Source organism: Gorilla gorilla, chromosome X (assembly GCF_029281585.2).
Source record: "Gorilla gorilla gorilla isolate KB3781 chromosome X, NHGRI_mGorGor1-v2.1_pri, whole genome shotgun sequence".
Taxonomy (NCBI): Eukaryota; Metazoa; Chordata; class Mammalia; order Primates; family Hominidae; genus Gorilla; species Gorilla gorilla.
In genome coordinates this window covers 79,888,421-79,908,016 of record NC_073247.2, presented here as the reverse complement: position 1 = coordinate 79,908,016, position 19,596 = coordinate 79,888,421, and the positions used below count along the sequence as shown (strand labels likewise).

At 36.6% G+C, this 19,596-nt stretch overlaps 1 protein-coding gene and 1 pseudogene across 4 annotated transcripts in view; one reads left to right on the top strand and one right to left on the bottom strand.

Annotated features, from left to right (window-relative positions):
* OPHN1 (oligophrenin 1) overlaps positions 1-19,596 on the top strand; it is a 389,158-nt gene that overhangs the window by 297,802 nt on the left and 71,760 nt on the right. For all 4 annotated transcript variants that reach the window (XM_063703080.1, XM_063703079.1, XM_063703078.1 and 1 more), the window contains exon 16: positions 15,640-15,724. In XM_063703080.1, coding sequence (XP_063559150.1) covers positions 15,640-15,724 — 85 coding nt within the window. The remainder of the gene's footprint in view (positions 1-15,639; positions 15,725-19,596) is intronic.
* On the bottom strand, positions 1,376-5,773 carry LOC101145106 (akirin-1-like; annotated as a pseudogene).

Sequence of the window (19,596 nt, the reverse complement as noted above, 5' to 3'; positions counted from 1 at the left end):
TCCTCAGTCTTGGAAACAAGGTGAAGAACAGCCTAAATGTGACTTCGGGCAGGGGGTTGCCAAAACAGCTCAAGCAGTTGACCATGGACACCTCAAATGAATTTGGGAGAACCTCACCAAAGGATCCAAATTCTATTTTTAATAACTGATACAAAGGTGAAGTGGCTCCTCCCAAGTAGCAGTGCTGCCAGGGCCTGGCCCTGGCCCAGGCCCAGGCCCAGCTCTGAGCTTACCTGCTATGCTCCCAAGCAAACCATGATCCTTCTGCTCCAGGGCAGACCTTTTCCCTTTAGAGGTTCAGTGTCCAGGGAGCTCTATGATTGTGTGAATGAGGTGAGCGCCGACTCCATGTGAGTATTTTAACACTTGGAGTCAAAGTATTTTTCTAACACGCTTAGGCAGAGTTCATGTGTCAATGGCCCATCTCCAGTTTGTTCTAATTTCTCACCACACATTTGTAGATATTTCTCACCACACATTTGTAGATCTAGGACCACAGACCTTTGCTGTATTATCATAATCACAGCTAATGTCCATCCTAACTTATGATTCATATTCTATGCCTGGAAACAGTCCCTGTATTTAACAATAAAACCTACACATAAAAACAATCCACTGTTGCAACTTATATGGTCACAAAACGTAAATGATCTTCTGTAGAACAAGCAATTTTTTTTTTGTTTTTTGTTTTTATTTATTTATTTTTTTTTTTTTGAGACAGAGTCTCACTCTGTCACCCAGGCTGGAGTACAATGGCGCGATCTTGGCTCACTGCAACCTCGCCTCCCTGGTTCAAGTGATTCTCCTGCCTCAGCCTCCTGAGTAGCTGGAACTACAGGTGCCTGCCACCATGCCCAGCCAATTTTTGTATTTTTAGTAGAGACGGGATTTCACCATATTGGCCAGGCTGGTCTCAAACTTCTGACCTCAGGTGATCCAAGCACGTCTGCCTCTCAAAGTGCTGGGATTACAAGCGTGAGCCACAGCGCCCTGCCAAGCAAATGTTTTTAACCATAATTGTCATGAATCAAGCTCAGCCAGAATCCCCAAGATCAAAAAAAAAATTGCACTATACAAATAATAACTTGAAATATACATACACACACTCATACACACTTCTTACAGAACTGTGCTTGGGGAAGCTCCATTTGTTGAGTGCCACTGAAGGCATATTTTGCTAAACTGCTTCTCCAAGTATTTTTGTTTGGAAAATCTATCACAGTAGGGCACAGCTGTTTACTGGATGAGCAGAAAAGGAAGATATGCTTGTGGCAACCAAAAAGTTTTAAGGTCTTTCAAGTTGTATAAAATGGACCTGCAGAAACGTTTAAGTGTTCTCAGGATGCAAAATTGAAGCTGAAATGTGTTGTCAAACCAGTTGCAAAAAGTGTACAGCAGGCATCTCTTGAGGTTAAACCTGGTACCCAGATACATAACAAAGCTTCAGGACACATGGCTTGTTGGCCTTGTCCCATACCGTTGCATAATCTGATCATGTGTGAATTTCACAAAAGATTCATTCATATTGTTCTGCTAGTTTGGTATTGAGGATTTGCTCATACTCCTCCTGAATCTTGTCTTCATAGTCTAAGACACACTCACGTATTATTCCAATTTGTCAGAGGGTAAATGTGGGCTGGTCCTTCTTCATCCATGAGGAACCTGGAGAGCTAGGTGCTATGAGTGCTGAGGAGTGAGGTTGACTTTCTGAAGCACAAGCTTCACTCTGATTAAGAACAATTTCTAAATGTCTCCACCTCTGATAACGACTGTATTCTAGTTTTATGTTCTGAAAAATTTTCTCGGGAATTGTAAGGCGCCGCTTGCTGCCGGGTGGGGTGGACTGCTGCAGAGTTGGTGGTAGGGTCTGCGTCTGAAGCGGCGGCGGCTTGGCGTCCAGGTGCCTGAGGCCCGGAGTGGGGCTGGGCAGAGGGGTGCAGCGCGGCTGCTTCGGGGAAGCAGGGACTCAGCAGCTTTGTACCGAAGTCCATGGGCCGCTTCAGCGTCGCCTGGTTCGCCAGGTCGCTGACGGGCCAGGGACCGGGAGCGGACTCGGGGGTAAGTGCGGCCCAAGCTCCGGCTCCTCAGTGGGGCTCGCCAGCCAAGCCCTATTGTTTCTTTTTCTATTGAGATCCAAAGCCAATCCTTATTGTTTGTAGATTCTGTATTGGTGAATTCTCCTAGCATTTAAATTTATTTGTTACCCCTGGTATATTTATACTTCCTTGTATATTTCTTCTTTTTTGATAAAGTTAGGTTATGGCTTGTCTACTTTGTTAATTTTTTCAAAAAATTGTGGTTTTGATTTAACATTAAGATATGTTTTTCGCTACCTCATTAATTTCTGCTCTTATGTTACTATTTTCCTTTCTTTTCGTTTGCTTTATTGTTGTTTCTTTCACCTTTTTAGCTAAGAATGAAATTCATTTTTTTATTTTTTATTGATGAACATGTTTAAGTTAGTGGATTTTCCTCTAATCGCCTCATTAAATGTATCCCACAGATTTTGATATGTAGTGTTTTCATGATCATGTTTTAAAGACATTCTGTGATTTTAATTTGTATTTCTTTCTTTAAAGAATTATTTAAGAGAAAGCTTATAATTTTCCATGCGGAATGGACTTAAAAAGTGATTTCTAGCTTTATCGTAGTATTATTATTAGACAATGTTTATAACATGTCAACTTTATGGAACTTACTGATGTTTTCTTTGTAACCTAATATATGATCACTTTTTGTGAGTATTTCATGTGCAACTGAGAAGTATAGTCTCTGTTACCGGGACATAAAATATGATATATATCTGTAAGATTGTTATTTAAGTCTTCTACATCTTTACTTATTGTTTTTCCACTTGATTTGTTGTTTAATGAAAATGATGTGTTAAAGTTTCTTTTTAGTGTGCTTTTATATACATCGCCTGTATTTTTGCTTTATAAAGGTGGTGTCTGTATTACTTTATGCACAGATATTCATAATTGCCATATCTTTATTTGGAGAATGGCTTTTAGCATTTAAAGTGTTCTTTGTGGCTGGGCACAGTGGCTTATGCCTGTAATCCCAGCACTTTGGGAGGCCGAGATGGGCGGATCACTTGAGGCCAGGAGTTCAAGAATAGCCTGGCCTACATGGTGAAACCCTGTCTCCACTAAAAATACAAAAATTAGTGGGGTGTGGTGGGCGCCTGTAGTCCCAGCTACTTGGGAGGCTGAGGCACGAGAATCGCTTGAACCTGGGAGGCGGAGGTTGCAGTGAGCCGAGATTGCACCACTGCACTCCAGCCTAGGCCACAGAGCAAAACCCCCTCTCAATAAATAAATAAATAAATAAATAAATAAATAAAAGTGTTCTTTGTTTAATTTAATGCTTTTTGGCTTGAAATCTATTTTGTCTGATATTGATTCCATTTGCCTGGTAGACTTTTGACCATTCCTAAATTTTCCTCTTTTGCTTCACATTCCTTTAAACTCCCAGACTTCACAGGGTATCTCTCCCTTATTTTTTGCCATCTTCTCTCTTACAAATGATACCATTCAAAGTCTGCCTTTTGACGACTGCATAGAAAGCTCTTCCCCAAGGCTCGAATCTACCAGTTTGTCATTATTTTTACGCTTTGTGTGGACTTTGTCTTTCTGGTTGTGATTTAGATTAATCTTAGGCTACTAGCCCCTTCTTTTCTCATTAACACTCCTGTTTCAGCATTGTCCTTGCTCCCTGGAAAGACTTGTAGAGGGAATATGAGTGATATCTTGCTGAGATTTCTTTTTTTTTTCCACTTACAATTTAATATTTAAGTCTTTTATTATATGGGTGTTTTCTTTCTTTTTGTTATGTGAAGGGCATGGCTTTATGTACTTTTATGTTGTTCTGGTGGCTCTATATTGTTTTGTGGAGGATATGTTTGGAAATTTTGATTTACATAGTCACCATTGTCTTAACATAATATTTTCCATATGGTTAAAAATACTTTGTAAATATTTTAATGGCTATATGATACTATGATACAAAAATATACCAAATTTTTCCAATAATTTCCCTCTTTAGTGTGTTAGTTTTTTCCTTTTACGTGATGACATATTTGTGCATAAGTTAATTCCACTACATACTTTGGGTAGATTTGCCAAAATATAATTTTTGGCTCAAGGTTATAAATATTATTAATAATCTTCACATAGTTTGAATACAGGGAGAATCAATTGGCATATGGATTTATATTAAGCTGCTAACTAGGGTAGCCGCCATCCTTTTTTCAGGTAGCACCTTCCTCTTTTACATATATATCATGAGCCTGGCCTGAAATAGCTAGTAGGTACCAGTGTGGCTATTTCTGGTGTTTACAGCCAGCATCTCTGTTGAGTGATAGAACTTTGTGCCAATATTAGTTATTAAGTATTTGGAGATCTTCCACCTCTACAGATTATAACATTTGTTATTCTGTGGTTGGATTTTCTTTACTTAGGACACACACTTGTGTTATATTCAGCAATAACAAAAGAACAAATGGCCTTTCTTTCAGCTGTCCTTTAGTCTGGCATCCCTGGATTTTATAATTGAAGAAGAGGGGTGATATTTAAGAGCCCAAAATACAACTGGCAAGACCTTAACTTGGAGAAACTAATCAATCCTCACATTAGTCATTACTGCTTTCGTGGCTTATGTCAGAGCATGATGGGCTTATTTCTGCTCACGCTTTCTGTTAGTCACTTGTTTTTCCTCTCACTTGATCTGTTTTATCAACTTCAGTTAATCAAAGCTGGGCTTCCTATTCATGCAACTAGATTTTTCTCAGTAATATTATATTATCTACCATTTCCTGAATTAATTGAGACACTCTGACATGATCTGTGTACTTTAGGTGACCATTGTAACTTTCTATAGTTGTTTTGTTTGGTTTGCCTCTGAATGTAAAAATAGCATTGTGTTCTCATTTGAGAGTGGTGGTTAGAATCTTTACCAATATATTTTCTATGATTATTTTTACTTTCAATCTTATTATTCATCACATTACATGGTAGATGGCTTAGCAATATTTAGACAGTAATTCCACAAACCACCCTCATCCTAGAATCACCTTTGAGACATTATTATTTTTTTAAATGCAAACTGCCAGGCCTCATCATGGACCCAATGAATTAATCTCTTGCATTGGGATCCAGAGATCTGCATTTTAAACATCTGCCCAAGTGACTCTCATGCAGTTTGGTACCTGACTGTAGACTTATTTTTGAGATGCAAAGTTTAATGCATACCCTACCAAATCATGACCCCAGTGCAGCTCTTAAGTGGTCATCTCTGTGCTAGTTTTTAGAGCTTGTCACCCTTGCTGTATATACATGGCATGCTCCAGGGTGCATTTAAAGCATTATTTTCTCCATATGTTTAGAAGTCATTCCTTAACCCAATAACCTATTAAAATCCACTTATGTTTTATTTGTATTATTTAGTGGTTTTATTTTACATTTTATCTCCTCCATGCACTTGAAATTGAATATGTTGTTTGGTTGTGAAATAGAGATCTAACTTATTTTTTTCCCAAATAGTTAATTGTCTATGTTCCATTTTTTGAACAATTCTGCTTTTTTTCCACCAATTTAAAATGCCGCTTTTATTGTACATTAAGTTCTTACATTTATACGATGGTCTTATCCTGAGCTTTCATTTTTTCCACTGACCTAACTATTCTTATACTACTATGACCATGCCACATAATCGTTTTCCTTTTGAGTAGCACAAACCTTCCATAATTATTCTGTTTAAAAAATGTTTCACTCATTTTGCTAGTTTATTATTCCATGTAAACTTTAGAATTATTTTATCACATTCCAGAAAATTAGCTTGTTGGCATTTTGATTACAATTATACTAAATCTATTAATTAATTGGAATGAAGTTGACAACATGCAATATTTAGTTTTTCTATCCAGGATCACAAAATTTTGTTTTTCATTTACGGAAGTCTTTTTGTGTGTGTAATACTTTTATTTATATTAATTCTGAGACTTAAATAAATCACTCTCTCTCCTCTCTCTCTCTCCCACACACATACAGTGCAACTGTTTTTTTTCTATTACAATTTTGAAGCGTCTGTTACTAATATATAGGATGCTTATGATTTTTATATCTTCATTCACTGACCAGGAATTTTAACAGGCTTTCTTGTTAATGTTAAAAACATTATCAATAGGTCTAAGCATGGTGGCTCATGCTTGTATTCCCAGCACTTTGTGAAGCCAATGCGAGAGGATCGCCTGAGCCCAGGAGTTCTAGACCAGCCTGGGCAACATAATGAGACCCCATCTCTACAAAAATTAAAAATACAAAAATTGCTGGGCATGGTGGTGCGGGCCTATAGTCCTATCTACTCGGGAAGCAGAGGAGGGAAGAGCCCTTGAGCCCAGGAGTTTGAGGCTGAAGTGAGCCATGACCACACCATTACACTGCAGCCTGAGTGACAGGGTGAGACCCTTTCTGGAAAAAAAAAAAGTATCAGTAATTTCTCTTGCATTTTTCAGTTAGACAGTTATATGATAGGTAAATAATGATTATTCTATCTCCTTTCCAATAGGTTTAACTTTTCTGTTTTTGTTTCTTTTTAAAATTACATTGAGAACCCAGTTCCTCACCACCTTTGCTGTTCATTAAACTCGGTGAAGAGTTTTTTAAAAAGTATCAGGACTCACCTGAATCAGAGATTCTGGTTTACCTGATGTAGGGGGAATGTGGGTATTGTCATTTTTAAAAGCTTCTCAGATGTTTCTAGAAGCTGTGTTTGAGAATCATTGTTCTAGACACTCTGACCAAATGATAAGTAGTACTAGTGATAGCAGACATCCTTTTCTGGCTTCTGATCATAAGCTTCTAGTATTGCACCATTAATGGTGATATGAGCTGATCATTTGAGATTGACTCAGTGGTGTGTTGGAGGCAGCTGGTACATGCTCAAAAGGTGTAACTGTACACATATTTTCCCAACTTCACATTCATTGACATTTTGTTGATCACTTCAAATCAGCCATGGTTGATTCACATGGAAATTGACAAATGCTAAAATCAGCGCTCCCCACCTTCTCTGTCAACCTGTTCATTATTTACCAGCACATCACAGTAGATCTTTATTAGCTTAAAGAAGTATTCTTTTTTTAAAAAAAGAAAAAATAAGAAGTATTCTCTTATTATTAGGCTATGAATAATTTTTGTCCTTCATTATCATTTGCATTTCATTGCAACCACCTTTTAATCACATTGTCATCTTATATCAGCCACATTCTAAAACCTTGTGTTTCTCACTGCAAATGCTTTTTTCCAGAGGGATTCGTGTATTCTGATTCTTCAGAGAGTTTTCCTTCTATTAAACTACATTGACTTTTCCTAAACCTAATAACTCGTTTTATGGAGGAAACTTTTTTTCTTCTTCATCTTCCCTCCTCCTACCCTTCCTGTCCTCTGATACTCACCAGTCTACTCTCTATCTTCATGAGATCTACAGACCTAAGAACCTTTTTAGTTTGTTCTTTTGGTTGGTTTATAGACAAGCAAGAGTCAAATTTGAGTTTGTAAGATATCAGTGTGAGTTCTTGCATAAAAATTCCAGATACAAATGAGTAAAAAAGTTTAAAATTCTTCTAATAATCACTGCTATGGTGAGCCACGGATTCAGAAGGTAGGGTGTTTGGGTGGAAAAGAGTGGTTCACAGTGACCAACCTAGAGGAAAAGATGGACTGCATGTTCTTCAGGCAATCCTCTATGAATACTGTCTTGTCACAAAGATGTATGTAAGAATTACAGACTATGGCCGGGCACAGTGGCTCATGCCTGTAATCCCAGCACTTTGGGAGGCCAAGGCTGGTGGATCCCTTGAGGTCAGGAGTTCAAGACCATTCTGGCCAATATGGTGAAACCCTGCCTCTACTAAAAATACAAAAATTAGCCAGGTGTGGTGGCACACACCTGTAATCCCAGCTACTCAGGAGGCTGAGGCACGAGAATTGCTTGAACCTGGTAGGCAGAGGTTGCAGTGAGCCGAGATTGTGCCACTGCACTCCAGCCTGGGCAACAGAGTGAGACTCTGTCTCAAAAAAAAAAATTGAATTGCAGACTATAAAGCTGGAATTGCCATTCTCTGAGAAGTAATTATAATGTACAAATCACCATCTAGTCAGATAAATGTAGACCAATATGCTATACAATCAAGCTGAAATTGGAGTTGACAGTGTCTTGTGAATTAGGGATCCTAAACAGACACATGGCTAAATTGGTGTTTACTTTCACTGAGAATGGAACAGGCCTTGGGCAGGGCCATGCTTTTTTCTATACCCATATTTTTGAGGGTTTTTATCCTGAAGGGATATTGAATTTTGTCAAATGCTTTTTCAGTAACAATTGAAATTATTGTATGGTTTTTGTCCTTCGTTTTATTGGTATGATGTACTGTATTGATTTATTTGTGTATGTTGAACCATCCTTGCATCTCTGAGATAAATCCCACTTGGTCATGATGAAGGATTTTTAAAATTTGTTGAATTTGGCTTGCTAGTATTTTGTTGAGGGTATATATATATATATATATTTATATATATATATATTTATATATATATTTATATATATATATTTATATATATATTTATATATATATTTATATATATATATATTTATATATATATATTTATATATATATTTATATATATTTATATATATTTATATATATTTATATATATATTTATATATATTTATATATATTTATATATATATTTATATATATTTATATATATATTTATATATATTTATATATATATTTATATATATTTATATATATATTTATATATATATTTATATATATATTTATATATATTTATATATATATTTATATATATTTATATATATATTTATATATATATTTATATATATATTTATATATATATTTATATATATTTATATACATTTATATATATTTATATATATATTTATATACATTTATATATATTTATATATATTTATATATATATAAATTGATCAGTGATTATGGCCAATAGCTTTTTGTTTGTTTGTTTGTTAGTTTGTTTTTTTGATGTGTTTTGGTCTGGTTTTGGTATCAGGGTAATATTGGCCTTGTAGAGTGAGTTTGGAAGTACTCCCTCCCCCCTCTATTTTTTCAGAATAGTTTGAATAGGTTTAGTATTAGCTCTTCTTTAAATGTTTGGTAGAATTCAGCAGTAAAGCTATTGGGTCCCAGACTTTTCTTTGCTGTTAGACTTCTTATTATGCCTTTGATCTTGTTCCTTGTTATTGGTCGGTTCAGGTTTTGGATTTATTCCTGGTTCAATCTTGGTAGGTTGTGTGTGTCTAGGAATTTATCAATTTCTTCTAGTTTTCCAGTTTATTGGCATATAGTTTCTCATAGTAGCCACTAATTACCCTTTGAATTTCTGCAGTATCAGTTGTAATGTCTCCTTTCTCATCTCTGATTTTATTTATTGGGATATTCTCTCTTTTTATCTTAATCTGGCTAAAGGTTTGTCAATTTTATGTATCTTTTCAGAAAACCAACTTTTTGTTTTATTGATCTTTTTGTATTATTATCATGTCAAATTCATTTTATTTCTGCTCTGATCTTAATTATTTCTTCTACTAATTTTGGATTTGGTTTGCTCTTGCTTTTCTAGTTCTTTAAGATACATCATTAGGTTATTTATTTGAAGTTTTTCTTTTTGATGTAGGCATTATAGCTATAACCTTCCATCTTAGTACTGCTTTTACTGTATCCCATACGTTTTAGTATATTACATTTCCATTATCATTTGCTTTAAGAAAATGTTCAGTTTTCTTCTTAATTTTACCATTGGCCCACTGATCATTCAGGAGGATATTAATTTCCATGTGTTTGTATAGTTTCCAAAATTCCTCTTGTTATTGATTTCTAGCTTTTTTTTCCATTGTGGTCAGAGAAGATACTTGATATTATTTCAGTTTTTTTGAATGTTTTAAGACTTGCTTTATGGGTGGGTGCAGTTGCTCACGCCTGTAATCCTAGCACTTTGGGAGGCCGAAGTGGGCAGATCGCTTGAGTCCAGGAGTTCAAGACCAGCCTGGGTAACATAGTGAAACCCTGTCTCTACTAAAAGTACAAAAACTTATCCAGGTGTGGTGGCACACGCTTGTAGTTCCAGCTACTAGTGGGGGCTGAGATGGGAGGACTGCTTGAACCTATGAGGCTGAGACTGCAGTGAGCCACTGCATTCCAGCCTGGGTGGTGGAGTGAGACCTTGTCTCGAAAAAAAGACTTGTTTTGTGACCTAACATATGGTCTGTCCTTGAGAATGATCCATGTGCTGAGGTGAAGAATGTGTATTCTGTAGCCATTGGATGAAATGTTCTGTAAATATCTACTAGATCCATTTGGTCCATAGTGCAGATTAAGTCGAATGCTTCTTTGTTGATTTTCTGTCTGGGAGATCTGTTTAATGCTGAAAGTGGGGGTGTTGAAGTGTTTAGCCATTATCCTATTGAAATCTACCTCTCCTTTTAGCTCTAATAATATTTATATGTTTGGGTGCTCCAGCATTGGGTGTATTATATTTAAAATTGTTATTTCCTCTTGCTAAATTGACCCCTTTATCATTATAGGGTCATAATGATCTTCTAAAGATTTAAAGTAGTGAAGGAAAAAAAAACTTTTATTCTAGAATAGTATGTCTAGTGGAAATGTCCTTCAAACATGAAAGAGAAATAAAGACTTTCCTGACAAACAAAAGCTGAGGGATTTCATCAATACGAGATCTGTCCTACAAGACAGATGATCTTCTTTGTCTCTTACAGTTTTTGTCTTGAAGTCTATTTTTTCTAATATAGGTATAGCTACTCTGTTCTTTTTTGGTTTCCATTGGCATGGAGTATCTTTTTTCCACCCTTTTATTTTCAGTCTATGTGTGTCTTTACAGGATAAATGTGTTTTTTGTAGGCAAGAGTCATTTGATCTATTTTTTTTTATCCATTCAGCTACTGTATGTCTTTTGATTGGAGAGTTTTGTCCATTTATATTCAATGTTATTATTGATAAGTAATGATTTACCCCGTCCCATTTTATTATTTGTTTTCTGATTGTTTTGTGGTCTTGTCTTCCTTCTTTTCTTCCTGTCTTTTTAGTGAAGTAGATTTTCTCTAGTGGTATGATTTTAATTTCTTCCTTTTTAATTTTTGTGTATCCATTGTATCTTTTTTGATTTGAGGTTATTAAGAGGTTTGCAAATTCTCTCTTATAACCCATTATTGTAAACTGATGACAACTTATAACTGATAGCATAAACAAACAAACAAGGAAAAAAGGAAACTAATAAAAACTTTACACCATAATTTTTTCTGCCCACTTTTCAGTTTTTTGTTGTTTCCATTTATGTCTTGTTGTACTCTCTATGTCTTTAAAAGTTGTTGGAGTTATTATTTTTGATTGATTCATTGTTTAGTCTTTCTACTTAAGAGTGGTTTACACATTACAGTTACGGTGTTGTAATATTCTGTGTTTTTCTGTGTACTTACTATTACCAGTGAGTTTTATATCTTCAGATGATTTCTTAGTGCTCATTACTGTTCTTCTCTTTCTGAATGAAGTACTCTCTTTAGCGTCTCTTGTAAGATAGATCTGCTATTGATGAAATCTCTCAGCTTTTGTTTGTCTTGGAAAGTCTTTATTTTTCCTTCATGTTTGAAGGACATTTTCACCAGATATACTATTCTAGGGTAAGAGTTTTTCTTCTTCGGCACTTTATGTCATGCCACTCTCTCTTGGCCTGTAAGGTTTCCACTGAAAAGTCTGCTGTCAGACATATTCGAGCTCCTTTTTATGTTACTTGTCTCTTTTCCCCTTGCTGCTTTTAGGATCCTTTTTTTATCCTTGATCTTGAGGAATCCGATTATTAAATGCCTTTAGATATTCTTGTTTGGGTTAAATGTCTCTGGTGTTCTATAACCGTCTTGTACTTCAAAGTTGATATCGCTGATACTATCCCACTGAATAAGCTTGCTACCCCTGTCTCTTTCTCTACCTCCTCTTTAAGGCCAGTAACTCTTATATATGCCCTTTTGAGACTATTTTATAGATCCTGTAGGCATGCTTCGTTGTTTTTCATTCTTTTCTCTTTTGTCTCCTCTAAATGTGTATTTTCGAATAGCCTGTCTTCAAGCTCATCAATTATTCTGCTTGATCAATTATGTTATTATAAGACTCTGATGCATTCTTCTGCATGTCACTTACATTTTTTAACTTCAGAATTTCTGCTTGATTTTTAAAATTATTTCAATGTCTTTGTTAAATGTATGTGATAGAATTCTGAATTCCTTTTCTATATTATATTGATGTGATAGAATTCTGAATTCCTTTTCTATATTATATTGAATTTCTTTGAGTTTTCTCAAAATAGCTATTTTGATTTCTCTGTCTTATATGGCACATACCTCTTTTTCTCCAAGATTAGTCTCTGATGCCTTATTTAGTTCATTTTGGAAGGTCATATTTTCTTGAATGGTCCTGATGCTTGTGAATGTTCATCTGTTTCTGGGCATCTAAGAGTTAAGTAGTGTAGTCTTTTTAGTCTGGGCTTGTTTGTACTTGTCCTTCTTGGGAAGGCTTTCCAGATATTTGAAAGGAGTTGAGTGTTTTCATCCAAGCCATATCTGCATTAGAGAGCATCCCATACCCAGTAATTCTGTGGTTCTTGCAGATTTGTAGTGGTACCACCTTGATGGTGTTGAATAAGATCTGGAAGACTTCTCTGGATTACTAGGCAGAGACTCTTGTTTTCTTTCCTTACTTTCTCCTTTTACTTTTAAAGTCCACTTTTACTTTTCCCTCTACTTTTCTGAAGCAGAAGGAGTCTCTCCCCACAGCTACCACAGCTGGGAATGTGTTGAGTCATACCTGAAGCCCACAAAGTTTCGTCTAAGGCCCAATGAGTACTATCTGGGTTTTGCTTCTGGTTATTTAGGGTCCAAAGGTTCTTTAGTCAGCATGTGATGGGTCCTGCCAGGACTGGGTTCTTCCATTCAAGGCAGTGGGTTCCCTTTTGGCCCCAGGTGTGTGTAGAAATGTCTGGGAGCTAGAGTCTGGAAAAGGGGCCTTAGAACTCTGATGAGTGCTCTAGGCTACTGTGGCTGAGCTAGTATACAAGATGCAAGACAAAGTCCTCTTTACTCTTGCCCCCTCTTTTCCTCAAGCAGAAGGAAGGGGTCTCTTTTGGAGCCTTGAGCTGTGCTGTGTGGGGTGGTGCAAGGACTCCCATAGCCACCATGGCTGGTGTCTCAGTAGGTTGCATGCCTCCCAAATTCACTGGCTCTGAGCCCAGTTCAACACTAGGACTAATATAAGAGTTGCAGTCCTTGTGGCTTAGAGTGCCCTTCAAGTTTATTTAGGGATCCAGAGCACTTTAGCCTGCAGTGTCAAGGCTTAGAACTAGGATGTGTGATTCCCTTCTAGCTAGGGCTGGTTTAAATGCTTCCTGTGTGGGTTGTCCTTAGCTGAGTTCAGCCTGATTTTGCTTTCTTCCATGTGACAGGGTAGCACGGAGTTCAATGCAGTGTCTCACAATTGCTGCACTCTCTCTTTCTGAAGTACACACATTCCAGTATCTCTTTTTTTGGAGAAATGTTTGCTCATATTTTCTTACCCATTATTTACTTGGGTTATTTGTTTTCTTGTTATTTAGTTGTTTGAGTTACTTCTATATTTTGGATATCAGCCCCTTATCAGATTTATGGTTTGCCAATGTTTTTACCCAATCCGTGGGTTGTCCCCTCACTGTGTTAATTGTTTCCATTTCTTTGCAGAAGCTTTTTAGTTTGGTGCAATTCCATTTGTCTACGTTAGCATTTGTTGCTTGTGTCTTTAGAGTCTGATCCAAGAAATCATTGCCCAGACAAATGTCATGGAGCTTTTCACCTATGTTTTCTTCCAGTAGTTTTATGGTTTCTGGTCTTACATTTAAGTCTTTATTCATTTTGTGTTGATTTTTGTATACAGTGTAAGATAGAGTCCAATTTCCTTCCGTATGAGGATATCCAGTTTTTCCAACACCATTTACTGAATAGAGTATCCTTTCCCTGTTGAGTGTTCTTGACACCTTTGTCAAAAAATCAATTAACTCTAAGTACTTGGATTTACGTCTGGACTTTCTATTCTGTACTATTGGTTGATTTGTCTGTTTTTATGCCAGTACCATGCTGTTTATATGTGATTATAATAACTTCATAATATATTTTGAAGTCAGAGAATGTGATACCTTCATGTTTTTTCCTTTTGCTAAAGATTGCTTTGACTATTCAGGGTCTTTTGTCATTTCATATGAATTTTATGATTATCTTCTATTTCTGTGAAAAATGACATTGGAATTTTGATAGGAATTGCATTGAACCCAGAGAATGCTTTGGGAAGTATGGACATTTTAACAAGATTAGTTCTTCTAATCCATGAACATGGACTATTTTTTCATTTATTTGTGTCTTCAGTTTGTTTTATCAGTGTTTTATAGTTTTTAGTGTAGCAGTTATTCACTTCCTTGACTAAATTTATTCCTAAGATTTTTCTTTATTTAATACTATTGTAAATGGGATTGTTTTTGAAATTTTTTTCAAATAGTTCATTGTTAGTATGTAGAAATGCGACTGATAGAGGCTAAACATTACTCTGATGTTCTTGTTTTTGCCTCCTCTGTTATTTTTGGTTTGGCCTAAAGACTTAAATATCATCTGAGAAGCACAGTTCTTTTAGTCATATTTCCATGGTTACATATGAGCCCAGTTGATACGGTGGTAAGGTGTCATGGGGGGGAAGTCTTCTATAAGATTATGTCTCTGTCTTTTAGTGAGCTGTGCCCCTGGCCTGTGACTTACTTAAGTTCTTCTCAGGAATTTTTTTTTCCCCCTCTTGGGAGAGATGGGAAGGCAAATTGGGTCTGGAATTCGGTATTTCCTTCACCTCGTTCGCTTAGGTTCTGATAAAACTGCAGGAGGTTTTGATCTGGTAAAAATAGTTTCTCTTGAGGGAAGACCTTGTTAAGAAGAAGAGAAGGATCTGTGAATATTTTTAAATGACTACTTATCTTTCCCCCCTGCTGGAAGCATGAGGGGATTTTTCACCATCAAAACTTGATAGGACTCTTGTAGGTAAAACTCACAAAAGTTTGGGAGCCCCTTTTGGACTGGGCCCCATTGGAGTTTTTACCTCTCAAATCCGAGCATATTAAGCCTCCAGCAATTTGTAAATTACGGATTAGGTTATCCTATCCCAGTGCTGGTTCCCAAGGAGTTTTCTACTCCTGGCCTTCTGTTACTGTAAGATTTGGTTCTCTCTATCTGTCTCCTCACTTCTGGGGACAGCCATTTACCCTATGACCCCAGTTATCTGATGAATCTAAGAAGAGTTGATTTTGTTCAGTTTTTTCTTGTTGTGTGAATTGGATAGATTACTTTCTTATTCCTTATATGGCAGACCAGAATGCAGTCATGTTTTTGAAATATCAAAGATTTGCTTCTTCTAAAGTTTTGATCTCTTAAAAACTACTTAGGGTAATATACTTTGTTTTTCTTTTAAAAGAGGGAAAATGTAAGATTTTTTTGATGATTAACTTTTGTTTTTTGTTTACTTTTCTCAAATAGATCCTAAATGCCCAGGAGATGTTGATTTTCATAATAGTGACTGGGACATTAAGACAATCACCAGCTCCTTGAAATTCTACCTCAGGTATGCCTGATTTGAATTGGGAGTTTGCTTTTCATAGCTGGTGAAATTTCTCTGGGTGTTGAGCGGAGTTAACGTGGTCTCAGTTCCAGGAGTTTGGATAGAATTGCTTAAGAAAAAACATGTGAAGAGGATTTCTGGCCAAGAATGTGCAAAGACTGTTTTTTAAATCTGAGAGTTTAAGCAAGAGAAGCATAAAAATAATAGAATTGTTACTGAAAAAAGGCCAAAAAGATTATGTTCAAAAAACATGCACTTGAAATAATTGAATACGTTTTGCTCTTCACAGATAGAGTGATGTTGTGATGGATTCACTAGTAGAATCAGGAGCTGGGACTATTCAGGGTGGCTAACATGTTTTAGAGGATAATAACCATTTTGAAATGTCAAATTGCATTTGGGCAAAAATGGTGTATGTGTGTGATGTGCTACGTATCATGTCTTAATCCAGGTAATGGAAATAAAAACCAAGAAAATACAACTGTAATAATGTTGGAGCTAAATGAACTGTCAGCAGTATGGAAAAAAGTTAGCTCACCAACAAAATTTGGGAATGTGCAATATTAATGAATATATTGTTCAGTTTATTGGCATAAATTTATATTATGCAAAAGGTGCTTGAGACATATATATTTTTTAAACACATTGATTTCTTACCACTCTTTATGTCTCATAGTATGTATCATACTTTATGTGCAAAAGCCTCTTCTTTTCAATGATTGTGTTCTTGAGCCATTAAGATTGATACATAAGTTCTGGGAAATCTCATTAATCTAAAATAGATTGGGTTTCAGATATTACTGTTAAATATTTTGCTACTGTAGCATCATCTTAGAGCTTTCCATAAACTTGAATGTTCTTTCCAGGAATATTTCTCCTGCATCTGCTGATAAAGAAAAGAACTGTTATTGGAGGGTTTATTCTGTACTAGGCTACAGCTAGTTGTTTACACTGATCGTGTCATTGTTTTTTTCTCCCATTAACCGAGTGTACTAGGTGGTACTTGACTCGTTTTGCAGATGAGGAAACCAAGGTGCACCACTTTCTCCATTAAGTAATAGCCATGGTCCCAGCTTGTATTTTTTAAATCTCAGTGTCTCTGACTTATAAGGCCCCTGGTACTGGGGCATCTTCTTCTCCTGCCCCCTACTCCCAGGAGCTTGGGCCTTCTTTGGATGGCTTGGTAATTTAGTGAAGACAGAGAGCAATCTGTTACAAATACTTTAAGAAGGCTTGTTGTGATGAGAATAGTGGGAATAAGTGATTCTGTATCTCTAGCTTCCTTCAAAGGAGTCTCAACATTTTCTTAGATTTGTAAGGCCTTCCCCACATTGCATTATTCCCAGCTCATCCTATAATAGGCAGGGTGGCCCTTTTCAAAGATGAGAGGGTCAAGCCTGAAAGTGCGAGTGGGCGGCACCCCCAGTAAGTGATATTTGTTCTCGAGACTCTCATCCATGGTTCTGTAATATACACCAGCCAGTAAATACCCTATAGAATTCTCAAAGATAGCTGTGTTCCAGGACAGGTCTCCACACTCTGTTCTAGGTAACTAAATCACCCCTTATCTCTAACCTTTCCAGAGAAGTCCTCTAAAAATCATCCCTTCTCTCTCCCCTATTTTTATCCTCTCTCATTCAACTGGCTCTTTTTCCCAGTATGTAATTATGCTCCAGCCACATACATCTTTAAATAAGTAAATGATTCAGTAAAAATATCTTGACTGCTTATTCTATGCCCAGTGTGATGTTAGGCACTAGGCAAACAGTTGTGTATAGATATGGTCTCTGACATTAAAGAACTTATAGCCTAGTAAAGGGGACAGTCAGAAGACAAATAATCATACAAATGTAATAAACTCTAATAAGTTCTCTGAAGGAAAGGTATAACGTGCTATGAAGGCATTTAATAGGAAGACGTCACCCATTTTGGTTTAAACTGAGGTTTGAACTGTAAGTTGGAATCAACTAAGTAGGAGTTGAGTTCCAGACAGAGGGAAATGAATATGCAAAGACTTGAGGCAGGAGGGAGGAAGGTCCCTTCAACAAACTACATGAATCAGTATAGGGGGAGTATTGAGTGTAGAGAGGGAGGGAGAGGTATGTAAGGGCCATATCATTCAGGGCTTTAAAGGATCTTTTAAAAATTAGGGTCTAAATTTATCTTAAAAGTAATGGGACTATATTGGAAGATTTTAAACAAGAGGTGCATATTGAGATTTGTATTTTGAAATAAAAAAGGATGGAGATTAGATTACAGTGATATAAAATGGGCAGAGATGTGGAAATCAGTTAGCCGGCTATGGCTGTCATCCAGGCAAGAGATGATGCTCATGCTTGGACTAGGGAGTAGCAGTAGATATTCCTAGAAGTAAGCATATTCAAGAGATTTGGGAAGTACAATTCATGAATTGGATATGAGGATTAGGGATAGGGAGACAAAAAGGTGACTTCCATGTTTCTGGCCCATACAACCAAATGATGGTCATGCATTTACTGATTTGAGAAACACAAGAAGACTAAGTTTGAGGGAGGCAATAAGTTGGAATTTGGATATGTCGAATTTGGGTAGCTTTGAAGAAATCAGGGCACAATATTAAGCAGGCAATTGAATACATAGGTCTGAAACTCAGTGATGAGTTCAGGACTTGAACTAAAAAATTGGTGATCATTGACCATATAGATGATAGTTACAGCCAGGAACTTAAACAAGATTGCCTAATGAGATACTTTACCCCTTCTCGGTGAGGACTAAACTCTGATTTTTCATCTTGCCCAAATTCCTTTCTAAGGAGTCTGGGGAGTCATGCCCTCCAAGCCATAAATTCTCATCAGATGGGTTTTATTTAACCTTGTATATCATGACTTACTTTCCAATCTGACTCTGGCATAACAAGGGAGAAAATGAAAATGTTTTACCCCAAAATATATTTTCTTGCCATACCTTGAAATTGCCCTGCAAAGTCTCTTGTGGGAAAAATCCACATTCTATAGAGAATCCCCTTCCCCCATTGTTTTCTTTCTTTTCTTTCCAGATCCAGGAGATAATCAACTAAGAGCCAGGTGCCCTTTTAGGTCTAATAAGAAACATTTTACAACATACTCTCTCTAAAGTCTGGTATCTGAGAGATTCCTCCACACAATAAAACTTGGTCTCCACAATCCTTTATCTTAACCTGAACATTCCTTTCCATTGATCCCGGTCGTCAGATAAACTCAACCAATTGTCAACCAGAAAATGTTTAAATTTACCTATAGCCTGGAAGCCCCCACTTTGAGTTGTCCTGCCTTTCTGAACCAAACCAATGTATTTCTTAAATGTATTTGATTGATGTCTCATGCCTCCCTAAAAATATGTAAAACCAAGCTGTACCCCGACCACCTTGGGCACAAGTTCTCAGGACCTCCTGAGGGCTGTGTCACAGGCCATGGTCACTCATAGTTGGCTCAGAATAAATCTCTTAAAATATTGTACACAGTTTCACTCTTTTTGTCAACATCAGCCAAGCTTCTGTGTCAAGTAATATACACTCCTGGTCTGTACTTCTTAACTCCCCAGTTCCTTCTTAACTCATTGTAATCTAACTCTTACCGCCTCTGCTCCAATGAAGCTGCTTTTGCCAGGGTCACCAGGGATACCCTCAATGCTGCACACAAAGCACAGTTGTCAGTCTTTACCTTACTTGACCTTTTTGTAACATTTGAAGTTGTTAACAAGCCTTCTTTGATACTTTCTTCTGTTTTGGATTCTGCTGAATCACTTGCTTTTTGTTTTTCTCTAACCTCTTTGGTCATTTTTGTCAGTCTCCTTTATGGGCTTTCTATTAGGTATTTTCCTGGGCTCTCTGCTCATTTTACTATAGTAGAACAACTGAA